This window comes from Diplodia corticola (assembly GCF_001883845.1).
Source record: "Diplodia corticola strain CBS 112549 chromosome Unknown scaffold37, whole genome shotgun sequence".
NCBI lineage: Eukaryota > Fungi > Ascomycota > Dothideomycetes > Botryosphaeriales > Botryosphaeriaceae > Diplodia > Diplodia corticola.
Genome location: NW_017971516.1, coordinates 592,338 through 609,345, shown reverse-complemented (window position 1 = coordinate 609,345; position 17,008 = coordinate 592,338). Strand labels below are relative to the sequence as shown.

The following is a 17,008-nucleotide window of genomic DNA, read 5'->3' as shown; positions in this document are numbered from 1 at the left end:
TTGATGGGGTCAGGATACGACGCCCACGGGCACTCAGTCCTCTATCCGTCAAACGTAATTTTGCTGAAGAAGGCGCGGAAGTTCACAATTTTTGAACCAATGCCGCCTCGGGCCAGAGAGTTAGAGGTTCTGGAAAGCGTTATTGCACAAGAAAGCTGACCTGAGGTTGTATCTCCTTCTACAGTATCCGCACGGAAGATGCGATCTCTGAAATGTTTGCCCAACGATACTGCCCGAGGGTGGGTGTCCTGGTGAAGGGTAGTTGATACTCAGGAGCAGTCAGATACGGGTACTTTGTACGCTGGTTGAGTAGATGTGTCATATATATTATGAGTCAGTAGGTGTCGGTATTAGAGGTGCAGTTCCTCAGGGTCCGGTTGTCACAATGTGGACAGTGCCACGCGCCTGGGCCGTGCCGATGAGCCAAACCTTAATTGTACGTGCTGCATTTCCGCGGGCCAACCTTGATGATGTATTCAACTATGTACCGATGGGCAGCTAATAATGCCATTATCAGCATCCTGGTGACGCCCCAGCCAAAGCCGTAAGGCGTCGAGTAATATAGCAACAGTGATGATTCCCGCGACGAAGTTGAAAGCGAGAGCCTACCCTACGTGCGATAACTAGGCTGGTAAGCTTAGCTCTTATTTCGTATGCGGAGTAATTTATCGTAAATGACTTAGCAGCTGACCTTCTATTGCCCACCAGCCGCACCAGAGACTTGCAAGTGCTTTTCAAAACTCTGACAGTCCTTTAAGTACGAGTTATTGGATTCACGTTGCATACAACTCAGCTTTTAAGATAGAGAGTGATCTGACTGGAGTAAAGTATGCAATGAAGAGAAAGTTGGGAAAAAAGGAAACCCTGCTGCCAAGTGAGAGCCAAGCCAGACGAAATATTCACGAAAATGGCCTCAGTCTGAATCAGTATGCATCCTGCAATCTAATATAGACTATCCTGTTCAATTCTTCATATCAATCATCTTTTCGGAAGGCATAGTTTGTGGGGTCTGGGTGTTACGCCGAATGAACGTTGAAGTACTCTCTGCTGGGATGCGGAGAGACGGTGCCGGATGAACCAAACCTCGCGTCTAACCGCTGATCGAAAGCTACAGCCCCCTTCCACAGAGAAAGGCTAGCGCCAACTTACCTTTTCATCGTATCGATGCTACTTTGGCCCTTTGCATTGTCAAAGTACGACGAGGGGTTTGATTCCACCATACATTATCACAGTTCTGACCTATCGCATCACCACGATACGACCAGAAACCCCCTGGCAAACAAAATCCACAATCTTGGCGCTAACTTTCCGCTCCAGAAGGGGGCTGTACTGGTTCAGGGGAATGGAAGCGAAAGAGTGGAAGATAGACGGGGAAAAATTTCTCCATCCATTGGATTGGCCTAGTGCGGCGTTTCAACTATGGCATAGCAGATGGATGATCCATCAAACCGTGTCTGAACTCAGGGGGCTAGTGGGACGCGGCACAGCCGGCCACTCGGGATTAGTGGCTTCAGGAAGAGACGGTTTGTGGGGCATCGCGCTTACGGCGCCAACATCTTGAAGCTTCACTGACGTTGACTTTGATGTTCGTCGCATTCCCCTATGACGCGCTAGTCTCTCAGGCTCGGGAACCTTCACATAGTCTGAAAATGGTGGGCGACTGTGTGAGCTAATGTCGCGTTTGTGCTATCAGGACTGTGCCCCGTGACGGATTGCGGCACAGCACTTCGCCCCAAAGATCTGCACAAAGTTGGGGGCCGACAAGGGTTCACGACAGGGGATCTGAGGCAGCAGCCTCCCCTTTCTGCCGATATGAGGGAATACGGGCGATCATTTAAGATAGCCACCTGCATATTCCAAAACTTCAGTGTCTCGTTCTTCATCTTCATTTCAAGATCTGTTTGCCCACCCCACGACAGTATTTCGACAAAAAGAATTCAGGCCTAAATGGCTTCTCCATTAGCCACCATCGTCGATCTTGTACGAAATTTGGACTATGGCGACGAACTCAGATGCCACGCCATTCAAGACAACGCCGACCACCGATGCAGGACGTCCTTCAGGACTCGGGTGAAAGAGGCTGAGGCGCGCCGAAACAGCTTCCTCAAAGCGAAACTACTAGATGAAGTCTTGGATCCGACAGATACGATCTACCTCGCACAGCGTTTTCTTTGTGGGCCGCACAGAACACGAAACAAGCACTTGCATCCTCTGGTTAACGCACTCGAAAGTGCAGATTTCAATTATGGGCTGCAACGCGGAAAGGGGTGCGCCCACGACGTATCGCCGTCCTCGTCGTCTCGTTTCATCGAATTGGTTGATTTTTCCACTGCACGACGACTGTTGGACGATAGGCATCAATTTTGGTGTATCGCGAATGACAGAAAAACGGAACCGTGCAACAGCAAAATTACTCGGTACAAGCTGGCCAAGGCTCGCCGTATCCTCAGCACTATGCGCGGAGAGGATCATTTCGAGGAAGATTCCGAGAACGAGGAAATAGACAGTAGTTTTCTGGATGGCGATGATGTCGAACAGGATGAAAGCTACGAAGACGAGCCCCTGAACAAGCTTCCCAATCTCATCGGTTGTTTGCTCTGCCAAAATCACTTTCACTGGTTTTGGTTGGACCTTTACCACAGTCAGTGGCGGACAACCATTTGTTCTGACACTTTGACCGAGCTTGGTTTGGATGATGATTCTGAATCAGACCACAGCTCCACGGAAGAAGAGGAAGAAAACACATGGTTAGGTTCCGAATCAGTGGTGAGCGATGAGGAGTCATTGGACGACGACGAAGTTCCTTCTGGGGTACTTTCACCATTCTCAGTCCAGAGCCCGAGGCTTTCGACGCCATCTCTGAGCCAGGATTCGCCCGCTCGCCCTAGTCACAGCTCCAAACAAGCTTCCCCGGCCCCAAGAAAAAGCAGATCCAGCCCAAAATCCCTCGAGCAGGATCTGGTGGAAAGCTTCAGCGCCCTGGGAATCAACACGGGCGCAGCGGAAAAAAACAAGCACGCCAAGCCCGTCCAACTTGGTTTCCCAGATGTAAAACAAGACAATACCAGCCTAGTCTTGCCTGACAAGACGATGAGGCAACTCGAGTCGAGTCTCTGCCATCTTTTGCGGAAGGAGCTGGCTCCCAAGAAGACTAGGAGTGTATACATCATGCAGTCCACGTGTCGCCCTGGTCTCGTCAAAATCGGGATGACCAAGAGAAAATCGCCGGGGAAACGGGTGAGAGAGATCAAATACCGTTGCAAGCTAGAGCATTTGGAGGTACTCCATTTTCTCACAGGCGTGGAGAATGCCACGCGTGTGGAGAGGCTCGCGCAATGTCATCTCAAACCGTTCAAGGAACCCTTTCAATGCATAGGCCATGAAGATCGAGAGTGGTTTCGGTGCTCACCAGCTGTTGCACGAGAAGTCGTTGATGCGTGGGTGGTGTGGATGGAAAGGAGACCTTATAAACACTACTTGTTGAAGGATCACTGGAAAGCCAAGGTTGAGGGCATCAAGTCGAATGAGAACTCTTGTCAAGAGGAGACGTTCAGACAACTGCTCAAGAGACACATCCGATGGACGCAGCAGGTCTGAAGTTGAACGACATAAGGGGGATGATGCTTTCTCTAGAACACCAAGGTTACGGGTAATTGGGCTGTGTTGTGATGTAGCTAAAATCCACATGGCATCGTTTCTATTGCTTGAATGGTCGTACTGTACGGAGACAAGTGGGACAGATAGTTGGTGTATATAACGCGTTTTCGAAAGCGAGTCAGCTGATAAAAGCGGCAATGCTTCGGAAGTGAGCTGTTGCGTGCACATTCATGTCAGTAAAAAGGAAGAAAAGGAGTGGTAGTCAACAAGCGGGGGTTTTATACTGTCTAAAACATGCATTTACCACAGTGAAAGATTAACATGGCAACTCGAACTGATTCTACAAAATAATTGATTTTTAGCTCTGTAAAGTAAACGTGGAGAGCGGAGGCAACAGCGTCCGCATAATCTCTGCAAAATGACATACAGTCACTTCACCACAACAGCATCCGCAACGCCTTCAGCCGACAAGCGCTCAGAAATTCGACGCCGCAACCTTGGTCACACCGCCACTGACCTTCACATCCTTCGTTATAATGGTCTTGCCACTCACGCCGGTAACCTTCACGGCCACGGTATCGGTCCCAAAGCCGGACTGGTTCTCAAAGAAATTATACTCCTTCCTCGTGGTATCCTTCCACGTGCTGCCGCCATCAGTGCTGACCTGCAGACTCTTGACCCTCTCATTCGAATTGACGACCTGCATGCTGAACCAATACGCGCTGGTGCCCTCCTTGTTCTTGAGCGTAATCGGCGTGGTGATGCCGCATTTCACAAAATCCCACGACACGTCGATGATGCCCTCGGAGGCGGTGCCGAGCAGCATGAAGCCGTCCTGGAAGAGGTCGAGGTGGTTGGTGCCGCAGCCCGGGCACTGGTCGACGACCATGGCGGTCAGCGACTTGCCCGACGAGGGGCGGGTGACCTTGACGCAGGCGCCGCAGTTGCCGGCCGTGTCCCAGTTGGCGTCGGAGAGGGCGGTGCCGTAGATGCCGGACGGGATGGTGTAGCCGGTGAAGGAGCACATGCCGCCCGAGACGTTGCCGCCGTAGAAGGTGGCTTCGCCCGAGTTGGCGCGGCGGGCGAGCGGGTTGGGCGAGGTGCCGGGGATGGGGGTGGCGAGGGTGGAGGTGAAGAGGGCGGCGAAGGCGCCGGCGAGGGTGGTGGTGAACTTCATGGTGGTGATAAAGAGTGGTCGAGTCGGTTCTGAAGAGAACGGAAGCCAGTCAGCTGGCGGAGAAAAGAGTGGATGAGGGAGAGTGAGGTGGAGGGTGTGACTGAGGATGATGATAATGTTCGATAGAGGGGTCGGGCGGTTTTGTAGTGAAGCGGGCTGTAGGAGATTGCATGGTTCCTGGCGTGATGAGCCGTGGGCGCAGGTGGCGGGCGTGGAAGCGCAGGCAGGAAGCGGGGTGGCTGATGGTCTGGACCGGGACTCGCGACGTGACGGTAGCTTGTCATGCTTTGATTGCCAGTGGAGCCGTGTGCAACCGAGTGGAGATGATCTGCGCAAGAGCGACGACGACAGGGCGTTTGGTGTTGAGTCGCGCAGCGGGAGGGCGGGTAGGTGGGGGCGGTTGGCGGGCCATGGCTGGTTGGCGGGAGCGGATGGGCAGGGAAAGCACAGGGAAAACGCGTCGGTGCCGCGTGTTTCCGGGACTCGAACGAGCGCCACGTGGGCTGATTGGGGGCTCGAGGGGTTGTTGTTGAAGCGTGGAACGAGGGTTGAAACGCCGGTGGCTGTCCCGAACTGCCGGCGTTGCAAACCACCAGCCATGACGTCGCTCTTATAGGCCACCTTCCGCCACATCTGCTGACGGCAAGCCTGATCGTTTCTTTTTGTGTCGCCGGGCTGGTCCAGGAACACAGCACCGCGCCCGCAGTATAGATGCAGCCTCTAGAGTTCATCTGGCGTGCAAATGAAAAAGACAGCTTCGACTATCAGCCTGCTCTCGCCACCAACCGTGTCCAGGAGATGCAATCTCGGCCGCATAACATTGTCAAAATGGTGCCACAAAGGCCAGTGACGGTTTGGGGTCAGTCGAGAGTTCCGCATCTCCAACCGAGGCTCGTCTGCACGGATGGCCGTGGTGCCGTCGTCTCGCGGACATGGTTAGACACGTGCTGCAAGCTTTCAAGCGATGCGCAGCGACCAATGGTTTGCATCTCGGATTCATCTCTACGCGAGCGATGCACGCGTTTATCCTGCCCAAAGGAGTTTCCAGGGTCCCCGAGCGGCGATCCAGACGGGCTAAAAGGCTAAACTTGCCGCGTTGGGTAATCCGGCTCAGCGCACGACTCACCCAGTGGCGCTAAAACGGTGCCTTTGACTCGCATCCGGCCAAGCCTTCGCTACCAACGCTTACCTCGGCACCTAGTGGGAGGACAGGATGCGCTAAATTTAAATTGATATCAGCCTGTAAGCTTTTTTTCGAGTAGCGCGCTTCGCACTGCTTCCCCTACTACCTATGTATAAAAAAAGCCGACAACCTTCGCCACCATGTGTCCGACCACCCCTGCACAATCGCAACTTGAACGAGTCCACGTGACCTCTGTCGCCCGAGCCAACTTCAGTCCTCTATCTAAACATTCGTCTCCATTGACGTTCAAATAAGCTCATCTGGCGCCAGCACTTTGCCGGGCATTGCTGATGATGAGTCACCGCCATGGAATTTAGGGCTTTACTATTCGGGTAACACCGATCCACCCCGCTGGTTCCAGATAGGAAACATGTGTGAGATCTGATCTGACATGCGTCATCCTCCATCCTCCGTCCTGCATCCTTCACCGCACGCATTATAACCACCCAACTCTCACACTCTCCGTCAACTCCGCTTCCCCAATAATCCCACCATGTCCTCCCCCAAGAAAACAGTCCTCATCACCGGCTGCAGCGCCGGCGGCATCGGCTTCGCCCTCGCCCAAGAGTTCCAATCCCGCGGCCTCCACGTCTTCGCCACCGCCCGCGACCCCTCCAAGATGTCCGCCCTGCAAGACGAGCCCGACATGACCCTCCTCGCCCTCGACGTGTCCTCGCCGCCGTCCATCGCCGCCGCCGTCGCCGCCGTCAAGGCCCACACCGGCGGCACCCTCGACTACCTCGTCAACAACGCCGGCGCCCTGTACGTCACCCCCGTCCTCGACGGCGACGTCGCCCGCGCGAAAGCCCTCTTCGACGTCAACCTGTGGGGCGTCGTGAGCCTGACCCAGGCCTTTGCCCCGCTCGTCGTCGAGGCGAAGGGCTGTGTGGCGAACATCTCGTCCATCGCCGGCATCATGTACGCCCCGTACTACGGTGAGTAGTAGTAGTCGTAGCAGCAGTTGGCGTTACACTCCGCACGTCTCTCTCTCTCTCTCCCCGCGCTGATGCCTACGCGTCGCGCCAGGCTTCTACGCCGCGTCCAAATCCGCGCTGCAGACACTCGGCGAGACGCTGCGCCTCGAGCTGCAGCCCTTCGGCGTCCGCGTCATCACCGTCGTGTCGGGCGCGGTCGAGAGCAAGGTCTTCAACAACGGCGTGCCGCTGCGCCTGCCCGCAGGCTCGCTCTACCGCCCTGCCGAGAAGGAGATCGCGGCGCGCGCTGCCGGCGCCGACATCGAGAAGAACCACAGCACGCTCGAGGAGTATTCGCGGGCGCTGGTGAGCGATTTCCTGGGCGGCAAGGATGGGAAGGTGTATCGCGGGTGCATGTCGACTCTGGTGCGGGTGCTGGCGGCGTGGTCGCCGGCCTGGCTGTTTGTGAGTTGTTGTCTTCTCTTCTCGGTTCTTGGCAAATGCTAATTCGACTCGGTGCTGGGCAGGAATGGTTTTCTTGGCGGGGCACGGGTCTCGATAAAGTGGGGAAGCCGAAGCAGTTGTAGCGCCGTGGGGTGCTTCAGGTCTGGGGACTCTGAAATGTTGGAATTGAGATGCTGTTTATTATTGCCTAGGCTGTCGTCCACTGCTATCCCCAGAGACTAGTGCTGCATGGCGTGTGCTTTCTGATTTAGCCCCGTCTTATCGTTTATCCTGGTAGCACTCATTGCTTCCCTACTTGTTCACTCTCAAAAATTGGGAAGGACTATGTTCGCTTACCGTCTCTATTTTTCTTGCAAAACTCGAAGAAATGAAATTTCCACAGACCAAGCTCTGTCATCAGCCGCATATCTCGTCCACCAGTTATTCGCGTAGGTCGATCTTCTCTCGGTGGGATTATGTGATGCTTTATTGATGGTTATCATCCCTTACACGTGTATTATTGGAACAAAGCACCAAGATAATTCTAAAATTGCGACATGGGGATCCATTCGTAGAATCAAACTCAAGCTTCCACAAGCGCCAATCAAGCGCTTAGCGCAGACTTCCCACTATCCCAAGTGATCCTTTTCCGCACTGCAATCTTGATCCACTTTCCGTCGTCTCTCTGAGACTGCCAAGCGGGGTTGCTGAAGCGGTGTATCACGAGCATCGAGCAGAGGTCAATCAGGTTGTGTTATATATTAGTGCACTACCAGTCCGACGATCTCCGCACATTGATCCTTTACTGGAGGGTAATTGGACCGTGATACATGAACTGTTATAGAGAGGGAGTTCTCAATGCTACACATCTTCCGATTCAAGTTCGACAAGAAGCCCAGCTCACAGAGTTAGAAACTCCGTGATATGCTATCCTCACCATAATGTAAGAAAAGAGCTGAAGCGGATGGCCATTTCCCAAATTCTTGGCTCTGTAAGCCAGTCATAGATCCCGGGGCCTGTCAAGAGACGGACCGCTAGCCTCACCGACAGACACTGGGACCCATTGAAGCTCAATGCCAAGCATAGGAAAGCAAGGCTAGTCAATCACGCACATGACATAGAACTAGCTAGCTATAAGAATGCCAGAGGAACGTAAGGATGAATCGATAACGATTCGTCTCTGTTCTGACTCTGATACGATTCATATTGTCTATCTTGAACCAATAACCTTACAGGGCCTGTTGGATCTAGCTCTGATGTGAGCGCCGACAAGTTCGAGCATCTCTGTGCTACCGTTCCACCGCACGAAATACCTGAAATACTCGTTTCTGGAATCCTCTGAGTAGTTGAGTAACCGACGAAACAAAGAAGTATCATGTTGCATTACAGATTCATAAATGGCTCGATCTGTCTTGAGGTTAAGGTTCGCATCACGGCTCCTCCCCGTAGATCGATCCACACTCGCCGTACCCGTTTCAAGTAGTGCATCTACCACAGCTGTATGATGCCCAGCTATTGCAAGGTGCAATGGTGTTGGCCCGCTTCCGGGTGGGTTGATTGGTGCGTTCGGCAGCTTGATGATTGTCTGCACCGTGAGAAGGTCGCCGTAACGAGCAGCCTTGAGCAACCTCGTTGCCAAAATTGAGTCTTCGTCGCCATCTTCGGCTTCTGATGTAGTGTCCAGAGATATGGCTTCGAGAAAATCGAGGTTTCCTATGTCGTAGGCTACCTGCCATGGCGTCTCTCCTGTCCAATTTGCGATTTGTTTTTTGCATTTACAGAACTCTACCAACCACTTTCCAGCTTCAATTTGGTTGAATAGAGCCGCCGTATGCAGAGCTGTATCATCTCGCAGTAGAGCTGTGCTGTTTGGATCGACACCTTTGGTGAGCACCAAGGCTCTGGTTATGAGAATCCGGCCAAACCGAACTGCATGGTGAAGGTATTCTCCGCAGAAGGATGAAGTGCCTTCGGATGCGTTAACCATGCAGTGCTTGTGTTCCAGGAACTTGATAGCCGATTCATCCAGACCTAGCTCAGTAGCCCTGCTGAAGAGCTGGAAGATATTGGTGTCCTTGAGGTTCTCAGCACGAGAGAAGATGGCGTCCACAACATCGGCTTTACGGGTTCTAAAGGCGTCTTCGACCAGATTTGTTGCCCCTAGCCCGTCTTTATCTCCTCCAGGACGCACTAGGAGATATGAAAGGTAGTCCAGGATTTTTTGCAAGATGGCGATGTTCCCAGATGACATTGCAGCCCAAAGAGGACCCCTGGATTTGCCATTCTGCCATATTTCGTGTTTGGGAATCTCGTTTTCGAACTGGTCTATCCACATCTCAAAGACTTCTTCGTTGCCGCATTGAATTTCCCTACACACTTCAGAGGAGGAAGGGGTTCCATGATGAGGAAAGATCGAAGCCTCAGGCCTTTGGAAATGCGCTCCCGCCTCATGCCTCCGTAGTTGCTGCTCGGTTGCGTAACCAATAAATTCAAGAACGCAACCAGAATAGCTGCACTGATATGGCCTCCGATGCTCGTTCACATGGTTTTGCCGCTCCTGAATGTTTGAGAACCCTTCGGCGAAGAATTTGCAGCGTAATTCTGGGCACTTGAAAGGTTTGGACCCGTGTATCTCCTGAATTTGTGATCTTCTCGTAGGGCTGGAAGCGAAATCCTCGAGGAGTCTTCTCACGAGAAATACTTGACTAACAGGGTAGGCGCAACTGTTGGAAAAGGCAATTTCATGGGTTTCGTCGAAGCTGAGATTCTCTGACACGCAGATGGTCTGTACAAGCTCGTTGAAGAAGCTCTCATCTTTAAAAGGGACGGTAAGCTTCCTCACTGCCTTTTCTTGAAGTGATCCATGTTTGGTCACATTTTGGCGTTTGAGAAAGGCTCGGAGAGAATTTGCGACCTCCTCAAATGATTTATTCTGCTCAAGCTGCCGACGACGCAGGATGTTGCTGAGATGGACCGTCCAATTTGGGAGGGCATAATCCATGAATGCGTAGTGCCCGTCCAGGATGTACCTTCGAGCGTTTTCCTCTTGGAGGCTTTGGTCAAATGCCGGAAGACGGAGATAGTTCAAGCAGCGACACAGCAGCTTTAATTCCTCCTCGGGGCCACAGATCTCATTTCTCTCAAGGTACCTGATCTAGTCAGCACTTTTGCCGTGTATACAGAATGTCAGAATACATACAGCTTTGCTGACAAGTGCACAAGGCGAATTTCGCCATCATCGAACAATTCGACGAGCGAACCGCAAAGTCTTTTTGGCCCTTTTCGTAGCTTGGAACCCTGCAGGTCAAACGAATGGTTTGATTGGTCGTAGGCTATTGCTCCTTGAACCTCATGCCATTTGAGGGGCCTAACAGCCGTAAGAACCCATCCAAGGAGCATGCGTGCTGCTGTACGCTCCGCAGGTGCAGCATCGTAGAGAACGCGCTTGGCAATCCGTTCGTATCTACGGGATTCGTCAATCAATGCAATCTCAATAAAGCATCGTACAGGGCCACAAACACTCCGTGCAAGTCAAGGGGTATTTCCTCAACCTCCCTTTCCAGGTCCTTCCAGGACGTTTGTTCTTCCAAGTATTTCATGATCAAAACTACAAATACGAACATTCCTAGCAATATTGTTAGTTTGACGGCGGTGGTCGGGATATCTCACGACGCTTACCATCTGCTCGTGATGACACTTTATCTACCATTCGTAGCGTCTTTTCTGCCGGGTACTCCAGCTCTTCTTGAATGCTTTGAGCTTTGATACGGCAGAAGGACTGGATATCCTTGCTGTTTTGCTTGCCGGTGATGGTGACAGAGGGAACTTTCTTCAGCAGATCACCAATATCATTGTCCTGCTGACTAAAGAAGCAACAGCGGATTGCACCATAATTTTGTTGGTGTGAGTCCCTAACGAGGGATTGGAAGAATGTGGTAATTGGCTTCTTGGCAGGCATCGGACACTCATCCAGACCGTCAAGAATGATGAACATGGAGTCGAACGCGGCCAAAGAGACTTCAGTCAGAGACTTGGCGAGTTCCACGTCCTCCAATATGCTTGAACCAGACTTTGCTGCTTCCTCGAAGAGATATGGAATGAGCAAGGGCTTCACCCGTGCGGCCTGTGACAAAATGCCGCGTAGTATTGCCAAGAGGCTGTTCCGTTTCTCCTCGCCATGCTTGTGAAAAAAGAACATGGTGTGTCCGTGCGAGGCCTTTCTGCACTCCTGTATGATAAGAGAGGCGAGCACAGTTTTACCAGCGCCGGGCTTTCCGTTGACCCACAGCAGTGGCTGCAGTGGGTATTTTGGATCCAGCCAACGCTTCATCTGTCCATCCTGCAGAATCCATAAACAACTGTTCGGGTTGTCAAGTCGGGCAGATGCTGCCGCTCGATAGTCGGACTCGCTGTCAGCGGGAGAAAGCCAGTTGTTGATGGCCATTCTACGGTTCTGCTCGGATTGCTGCTCAATCTTCTCGAATTCTATCTGAGTCTTCTGTCTATCCAACTGATACTGTTGGAGATAGAGCAAGTTTGACTGAGTTTCGAGCAGTGACTTATGGCGGCGGAGATTGTTTAATGTAGGCTCAAATTTGGTACGAAATGTTTTCCACGTGGCGTGGAACAATTGTTTCCAAACTTCGAAGCGGTTAGCTATCCATCGTGGATTGCTTTATGAATCATTAGTAACGTACCCGCGCTCTTGAAGTACTTGATCGCAGAAGCATGGAAGTCCATGACGTCGGTGTAGACGAACTCCAACACCAAATGCATCTGAGATCTGTCTTGGAATACCTGCTCGTACTGAGCAAGGAGTGGGATGCTCTCTCCAATGTCCACGTACGCATCCAATAGTGCATTGAAAGCATCGTGGTAGGTTTGTGTTGCCTATTGGAGTGTGCGTCAGGAGCGCGTTATCCAATGATAGGTCTTGGAACACGTACCAGCAAAAGAAACCTCACCGGTCCCTGGAAATGATTACTTAACAATAGTGATGACTTAAGTGCGACTTATGATACGTACCCAAATGAAGGCAAGCAGGTCTGTAGCGTTCAGGAAGATTTGAACAACCTTGTCAAACTGATCCATCGCTTCGAGAAACGGTGCGAGCCGCCTCAGGTTAGTCAGTCGTCGAGATTTCATTTGTTCTTCCTGTATGTCATGAACGAGTTTTTTGAGCTCGTCCAGAGTCGTGAATTTGAAGTTCTCCCTTTGGTCTGGGCTCAGGTCATGCTTGAACTCATCCAGGCGCTGTCGGAAGCGGGGGGTCAGCGGAAGAGGTGCAGCCGCCATGATTCTGAATTGCGAGGCGCTTGCAGTGATCCCACATGCGGAGTAGTGTTGTTAAAGACTGAGAGCCGCTGAACGCTGGAAACAGCGCGTGAAGTGCTCAGCCTCGCTATTTCTGCCTTGGGGGATCGTCGCATCCCCACTCCGCAAGAATCCCACCAACGACGAGATCGTTACACGACAGGGTGGCAATGCAAGAGTGACGTGTTCGAGTACAGCCATAAGTCAAAAGCCACTCACACAACCACCGCATAACGATAGAATAAGAGCAAACTTAATATAGGAAGGAAAGAGAACCGTGGAAACATCACTGAATTCTCCTTTAGCTGGTATCTGCCAACTTTGCATAGACATCTAACTCGTACACGTGACGCGGTAAGTCCGCTTACTGCGCCAGACGGTCTGACCGATACCCAGCTGAAAGCGGGGGCTGTGCGAGGTACAGATGCGACTCAGCCTTGCTGCGCCCTGATTGCGCCTCATTCTCAAACCCGCATGGCCTTCAGTCATCATTCTAATCGATTCTGCATCCCTTTCTCTCATTAACATAATAAGCCCGTCAAAGTTTACCGATCCCAAACGCTTCGAGTCATCATGTCCACCGCCAAAAGGCAGAATCTTTTTCCGAATCAACAAGCCTCTAAGCGAGCGAGACTGTTATCCCCTCCCGACCAGCTTCAGCCTCGTACGTCTGTGGGTCCCTCACCACATCTTGCACACGTGAGCAAAGTAGCCTCGATCTGTGAGCTAGCCGTGTCATCGGCGTTTTCGTGATAGCTAATTGCCTCCAGCCAATGTGGCCCACGAAGCTTATCCGATCACACCAATCTCCGATAGCGGTGCCGATTCTGCCCAGCCTAACACTCCTATCCAACCTTCTGCCTTACGCCGAGACGGCCGATACTACTGTTTTGGAACGGTAAAACCCTCTAAATCCATCATACCGGTACATACACCTCGCTGACATAGCCAGCTTTGCGAAGTCAAAGTCCGCATGCTTAAGGATGAAAAAGCGCTCGAGGAGGCATGCATTCCTGCTACCGACGGCTGGATGCAATTGAGGCTTACCCATAAAAAGAACCATCTCTTGCAAGACTCGAATGGGCTCGATCTTGCCGTTTTGAACCAGAGGACGGCGGATGCTCTGCAAGCCCTTGATGGCATGGGAGCCATCCGCTACGAAGCCTACGTCACCGTCCAGTACTGGGCTGCACAGATTAGAGCTGCGAAAAGGACTGCCAAGAACACTGTCGTCGATATTGAAGTCAATGTCAGTGGGCCACTCGAGAGTGGTGATGAGGTAGGTCGGGTCTTGTCAAGAGCAGGACTGTTCTTGCAGCCTCCCTCTGTGCTTCTCCCCGGTACAGCATATCAGAACCCGCATGTCATATACCTTCCAGGTATCCAGGAATCGTCTCTTGATTCTGCAATACCGGCCGCACCGAGACTGGCCGACCTGAATGCTGGTAAACTTGATATTCAGGCAGTCCTAGGCTGCCTTGACCAGAGTGAAGACCTGGCGCCTACCGCAGTGGATGAACGAATGGTTACGACCAAACTTCACGAGTAAGTGTTTTGCCATTGATATGAATCTCATATTTCTGACCATTGAAGACATCAAAAAGGAGCGGTGAGCTTTATTATCCAACGGGAAGCAAAAATAACCCCGTCGGCCTTTTCTCTCTGGAAGCCTTACGAGGGCAGTCCCCGGCAACCTTGGTATGAGAACCATATTCTATCATGATACCCTGCCTGACGCGGTCCGATTTAGCTATCGTCATACCGTGCTCGACATCAAGAAGCAACACCCGCCAAAGGAAAATTTCGGAGGCATTGTTGCGGACGAAATGGGCCTGGGGAAGACGCTCTCCATGTTGGCAGCCATAGGCATCACTGCTGAATCGGCAAAACATTTTTCAAAGGGTCTCACTGGCGATCCAATGCAAATGAAGACGAAGGCGACGTTGGTCATTGTCCCCTCTGCTTGTAGGTATTCCTTCACCAGCTATGATGTTTCACCATTTGACTGATGACACGCAGTGATTCTCCAAAATTGGGCATCGGAAATAAAAGAGTAAGACCTCTCGATACACATTGGATCATCATGACTTACAAAATCAGACATTGTGCTTCTAGTACATTCCAGTACCTGAAATATCACGGTCCCCGTCGTCCGAGGGATCAGAAGGCAGTGTTGGACAAGAACGTGGTGCTTACAACCTACGAAACCGTATCCGCCGACTTTGTCCGAGGGGACAGTCCTCTTTATCAGGTGGCATGGTTCCGCGTTGTTCTTGATGAGGGTGAGTGTTACAATGACCAGTAGAGTGCAATATGACTCAAACTTCCATCAGCACACTACATTTGCGGCCAGCAAACAAAACGATTCTGTGCAGCCTCGGCTCTACAGGCCCAACACCGTTGGTGCCTGACTGGCACCCCGATTCAGAACCGTCTCGATGATCTGTCCGCCCTGATCCGCTTTTTAAAGGTTCCTTACCTAGACAATGCTTCCAGCTTCAACAACTACATATCTAGGCCCATCGAACAGAACGATACCCGTGGGGTAGTGCGGCTTCGGTCACTGCTGAAAAGTGTTTGTCTACGAAGAACGACCGAACTGCTTACCGTTCCGGAGCCTACGATCTACTCACGGCGTCTTGATTTCACAGAAGCGGAGCGCGACGCATACAACCAGGTGGCGATTTCCTACAAGAAAGAAATGGATGAGGTCGTCAGTGGGAATAGAAAAGGAAACTCACAACTGGGTCTCTGCCAAGCCATCCTCCGACTCCGACGGTTCTGCAACAACGGCTCTTCACTCCTTCGAATGTCGGGTTCTGCAACTCAGGCTGCCGAAGACATGCTCAGCTATATGCAACAAGCCGGAGAAGTAGCTTGTGCAAGTTGCTCGAGGGAGCTTCAAACAATTGACGATACAGAGGACTCGGACTCTGGCGTCCTCGCTGCTTGTTCACACCTCCTTTGCTCTGTATGCATCCGCCAGACTCAGCTGAATCATACCGATAGCGGGTTGCAGTGTCCGATTTGCAGAGCTCCGACGCAACAGCTTGATCTAAGGCTGGATAGTGTCGATCAACAGACATCTCCAGCCCTTAGCGAAGGCAACTCGTACAACACGAAGCTTGTTGCCTTGTACCACGACATCTCCCAATATAAGCAATCGGAGAAAGGGTGAGTCTCCTATCGAATGTCCCTGTTGTGTGATTTTGACATTTCCATTCAGCATCGTTTTCACCGCATGGAGAGACACGATTTCAGTAATCTCTTCCCTCCTCCGAACGAGGAAGATCGACCACTGCGTTGTGCAAGGCTCCATGACAATCGCCGAAAGAAAGATGTCACTTGACAAATTCCAGTCCGACCCGAATTGTACGATCTTGCTCATGACATTCGGAACCGGATCCGCAGGGTGAGTCAATTACATGTGCATACCTACCCCACTCAGCGCTGAATCTCCTGTTCCTAGCTTGAACTTAACGGCAGCGAGCCGCATCCATATCTTTGAGCCACAGTGGAATCCCTCGATTGAGAGCCAGGCCATCGGCCGTGCCGTTCGGCTCGGTCAAAAGAATCGTGTCACGGTGGTCAGGTATATCATGAAAAACACAGTTGAGGAGGTAAGAGACAACTAGTTGCAGCATACAGAATGTCGCTCACTCAATTTGGTGGAACGTAGTACATGGAAAACACTCAGACAAGGAAGGCGCAGATGGCGAGCATTGGTTGGGATGCGGAAAAGGAGGAGGGAGCTGGTGGGAAACTGAAGCTAGTCGCGAAGATGGTGTTCAATACGGAGATGCCTCCTGATGTCGAGATGACTTGAAAGTCTAGCTGGAGACAGGTAATCACATGTTCTATCTCCATGTCGGTTGGGTATCCATCTCCGCCCTAGAGACTAGGTGATACGCATCTTTCTAATCTGAGTCCATCTCCTACTCATGACCTCTTTTCGAACGCAACACCCCAGCTCGACCACCTCACGCGCTCCCCATGACGACCACGTGCAAGACAGCTGACATAGACCGGGCAATCTACGCATTATGGATCCACGCCGGCCTTCAGCTGAAAAATTCCTCGATTCCTCGCGGGTGACAGCGACCAACTGCGGTGTGGTCTCGAGGCAGGCCGGTATCCACATACCTACCAAAGCCTGCAACGAGCCGTCCGTCACTGGTTGCTCCACGACAAAGTGGGGCGGTGCTCTGGTCTGGCACACGAAGCCGACGGACGGATCCAGGACCCGACGCTGTCGTTCGGTAAATCGGGCAGCGCGACTCTTACTCCCTCACGCTTTATCCATGCGCCTTGAATCCCTCTCCAACTCGGTCCTCTAATCCATCTAGACATTTTGTAGGCTTTGTGTGGTCGAGAAGCAGC

General features: G+C 52.0%; 5 protein-coding genes across 5 annotated transcripts; 3 read left to right on the top strand and 2 right to left on the bottom strand.

Annotated features, from left to right (window-relative positions):
- Positions 1 to 1,947: 1,947 nt before the first annotated feature.
- Positions 1,948 to 3,597, top strand: BKCO1_37000183 (meiotically up-regulated protein; the record flags this gene model as incomplete). Its single annotated transcript, XM_020275067.1, has 1 exon — positions 1,948 to 3,597. The coding sequence occupies one exon, from the start codon at positions 1,948 to 1,950 to the stop codon at positions 3,595 to 3,597; it is 1,650 nt and encodes a 549-aa protein (XP_020128860.1).
- Positions 3,598 to 4,072: 475 nt separating this feature from the next.
- BKCO1_37000182 (carbohydrate-binding module family 63 protein) lies at positions 4,073 to 4,774 on the bottom strand (the record flags this gene model as incomplete). Its single annotated transcript, XM_020275066.1, has 1 exon — positions 4,073 to 4,774. One exon carries the CDS (start codon positions 4,772 to 4,774, stop codon positions 4,073 to 4,075), a length of 702 nt encoding a protein of 233 aa, XP_020128861.1.
- A 1,676-nt stretch (positions 4,775 to 6,450) lies between these two features.
- On the top strand, positions 6,451 to 7,458 carry BKCO1_37000181 (short-chain dehydrogenase reductase family; the record flags this gene model as incomplete). Its single annotated transcript, XM_020275065.1, has 3 exons — positions 6,451 to 6,892; positions 6,984 to 7,336; positions 7,399 to 7,458. 3 exons carry the CDS (start codon positions 6,451 to 6,453, stop codon positions 7,456 to 7,458), a joined length of 855 nt encoding a protein of 284 aa, XP_020128862.1.
- A 1,067-nt stretch (positions 7,459 to 8,525) lies between these two features.
- On the bottom strand, positions 8,526 to 12,610 carry BKCO1_37000180 (zinc finger protein; the record flags this gene model as incomplete). Its single annotated transcript, XM_020275064.1, has 7 exons — positions 8,526 to 10,464; positions 10,515 to 10,778; positions 10,823 to 10,940; positions 10,994 to 11,956; positions 12,013 to 12,205; positions 12,262 to 12,285; positions 12,341 to 12,610. 7 exons carry the CDS (start codon positions 12,608 to 12,610, stop codon positions 8,526 to 8,528), a joined length of 3,771 nt encoding a protein of 1,256 aa, XP_020128863.1.
- Positions 12,611 to 13,201: 591 nt separating this feature from the next.
- Positions 13,202 to 16,454, top strand: BKCO1_37000179 (snf2 family domain-containing protein; the record flags this gene model as incomplete). Its single annotated transcript, XM_020275062.1, has 11 exons — positions 13,202 to 13,292; positions 13,399 to 13,526; positions 13,581 to 14,173; positions 14,222 to 14,326; positions 14,379 to 14,593; positions 14,648 to 14,681; positions 14,744 to 14,910; positions 14,962 to 15,802; positions 15,855 to 16,040; positions 16,098 to 16,248; positions 16,308 to 16,454. 11 exons carry the CDS (start codon positions 13,202 to 13,204, stop codon positions 16,452 to 16,454), a joined length of 2,658 nt encoding a protein of 885 aa, XP_020128813.1.
- Positions 16,455 to 17,008: the final 554 nt, after the last annotated feature.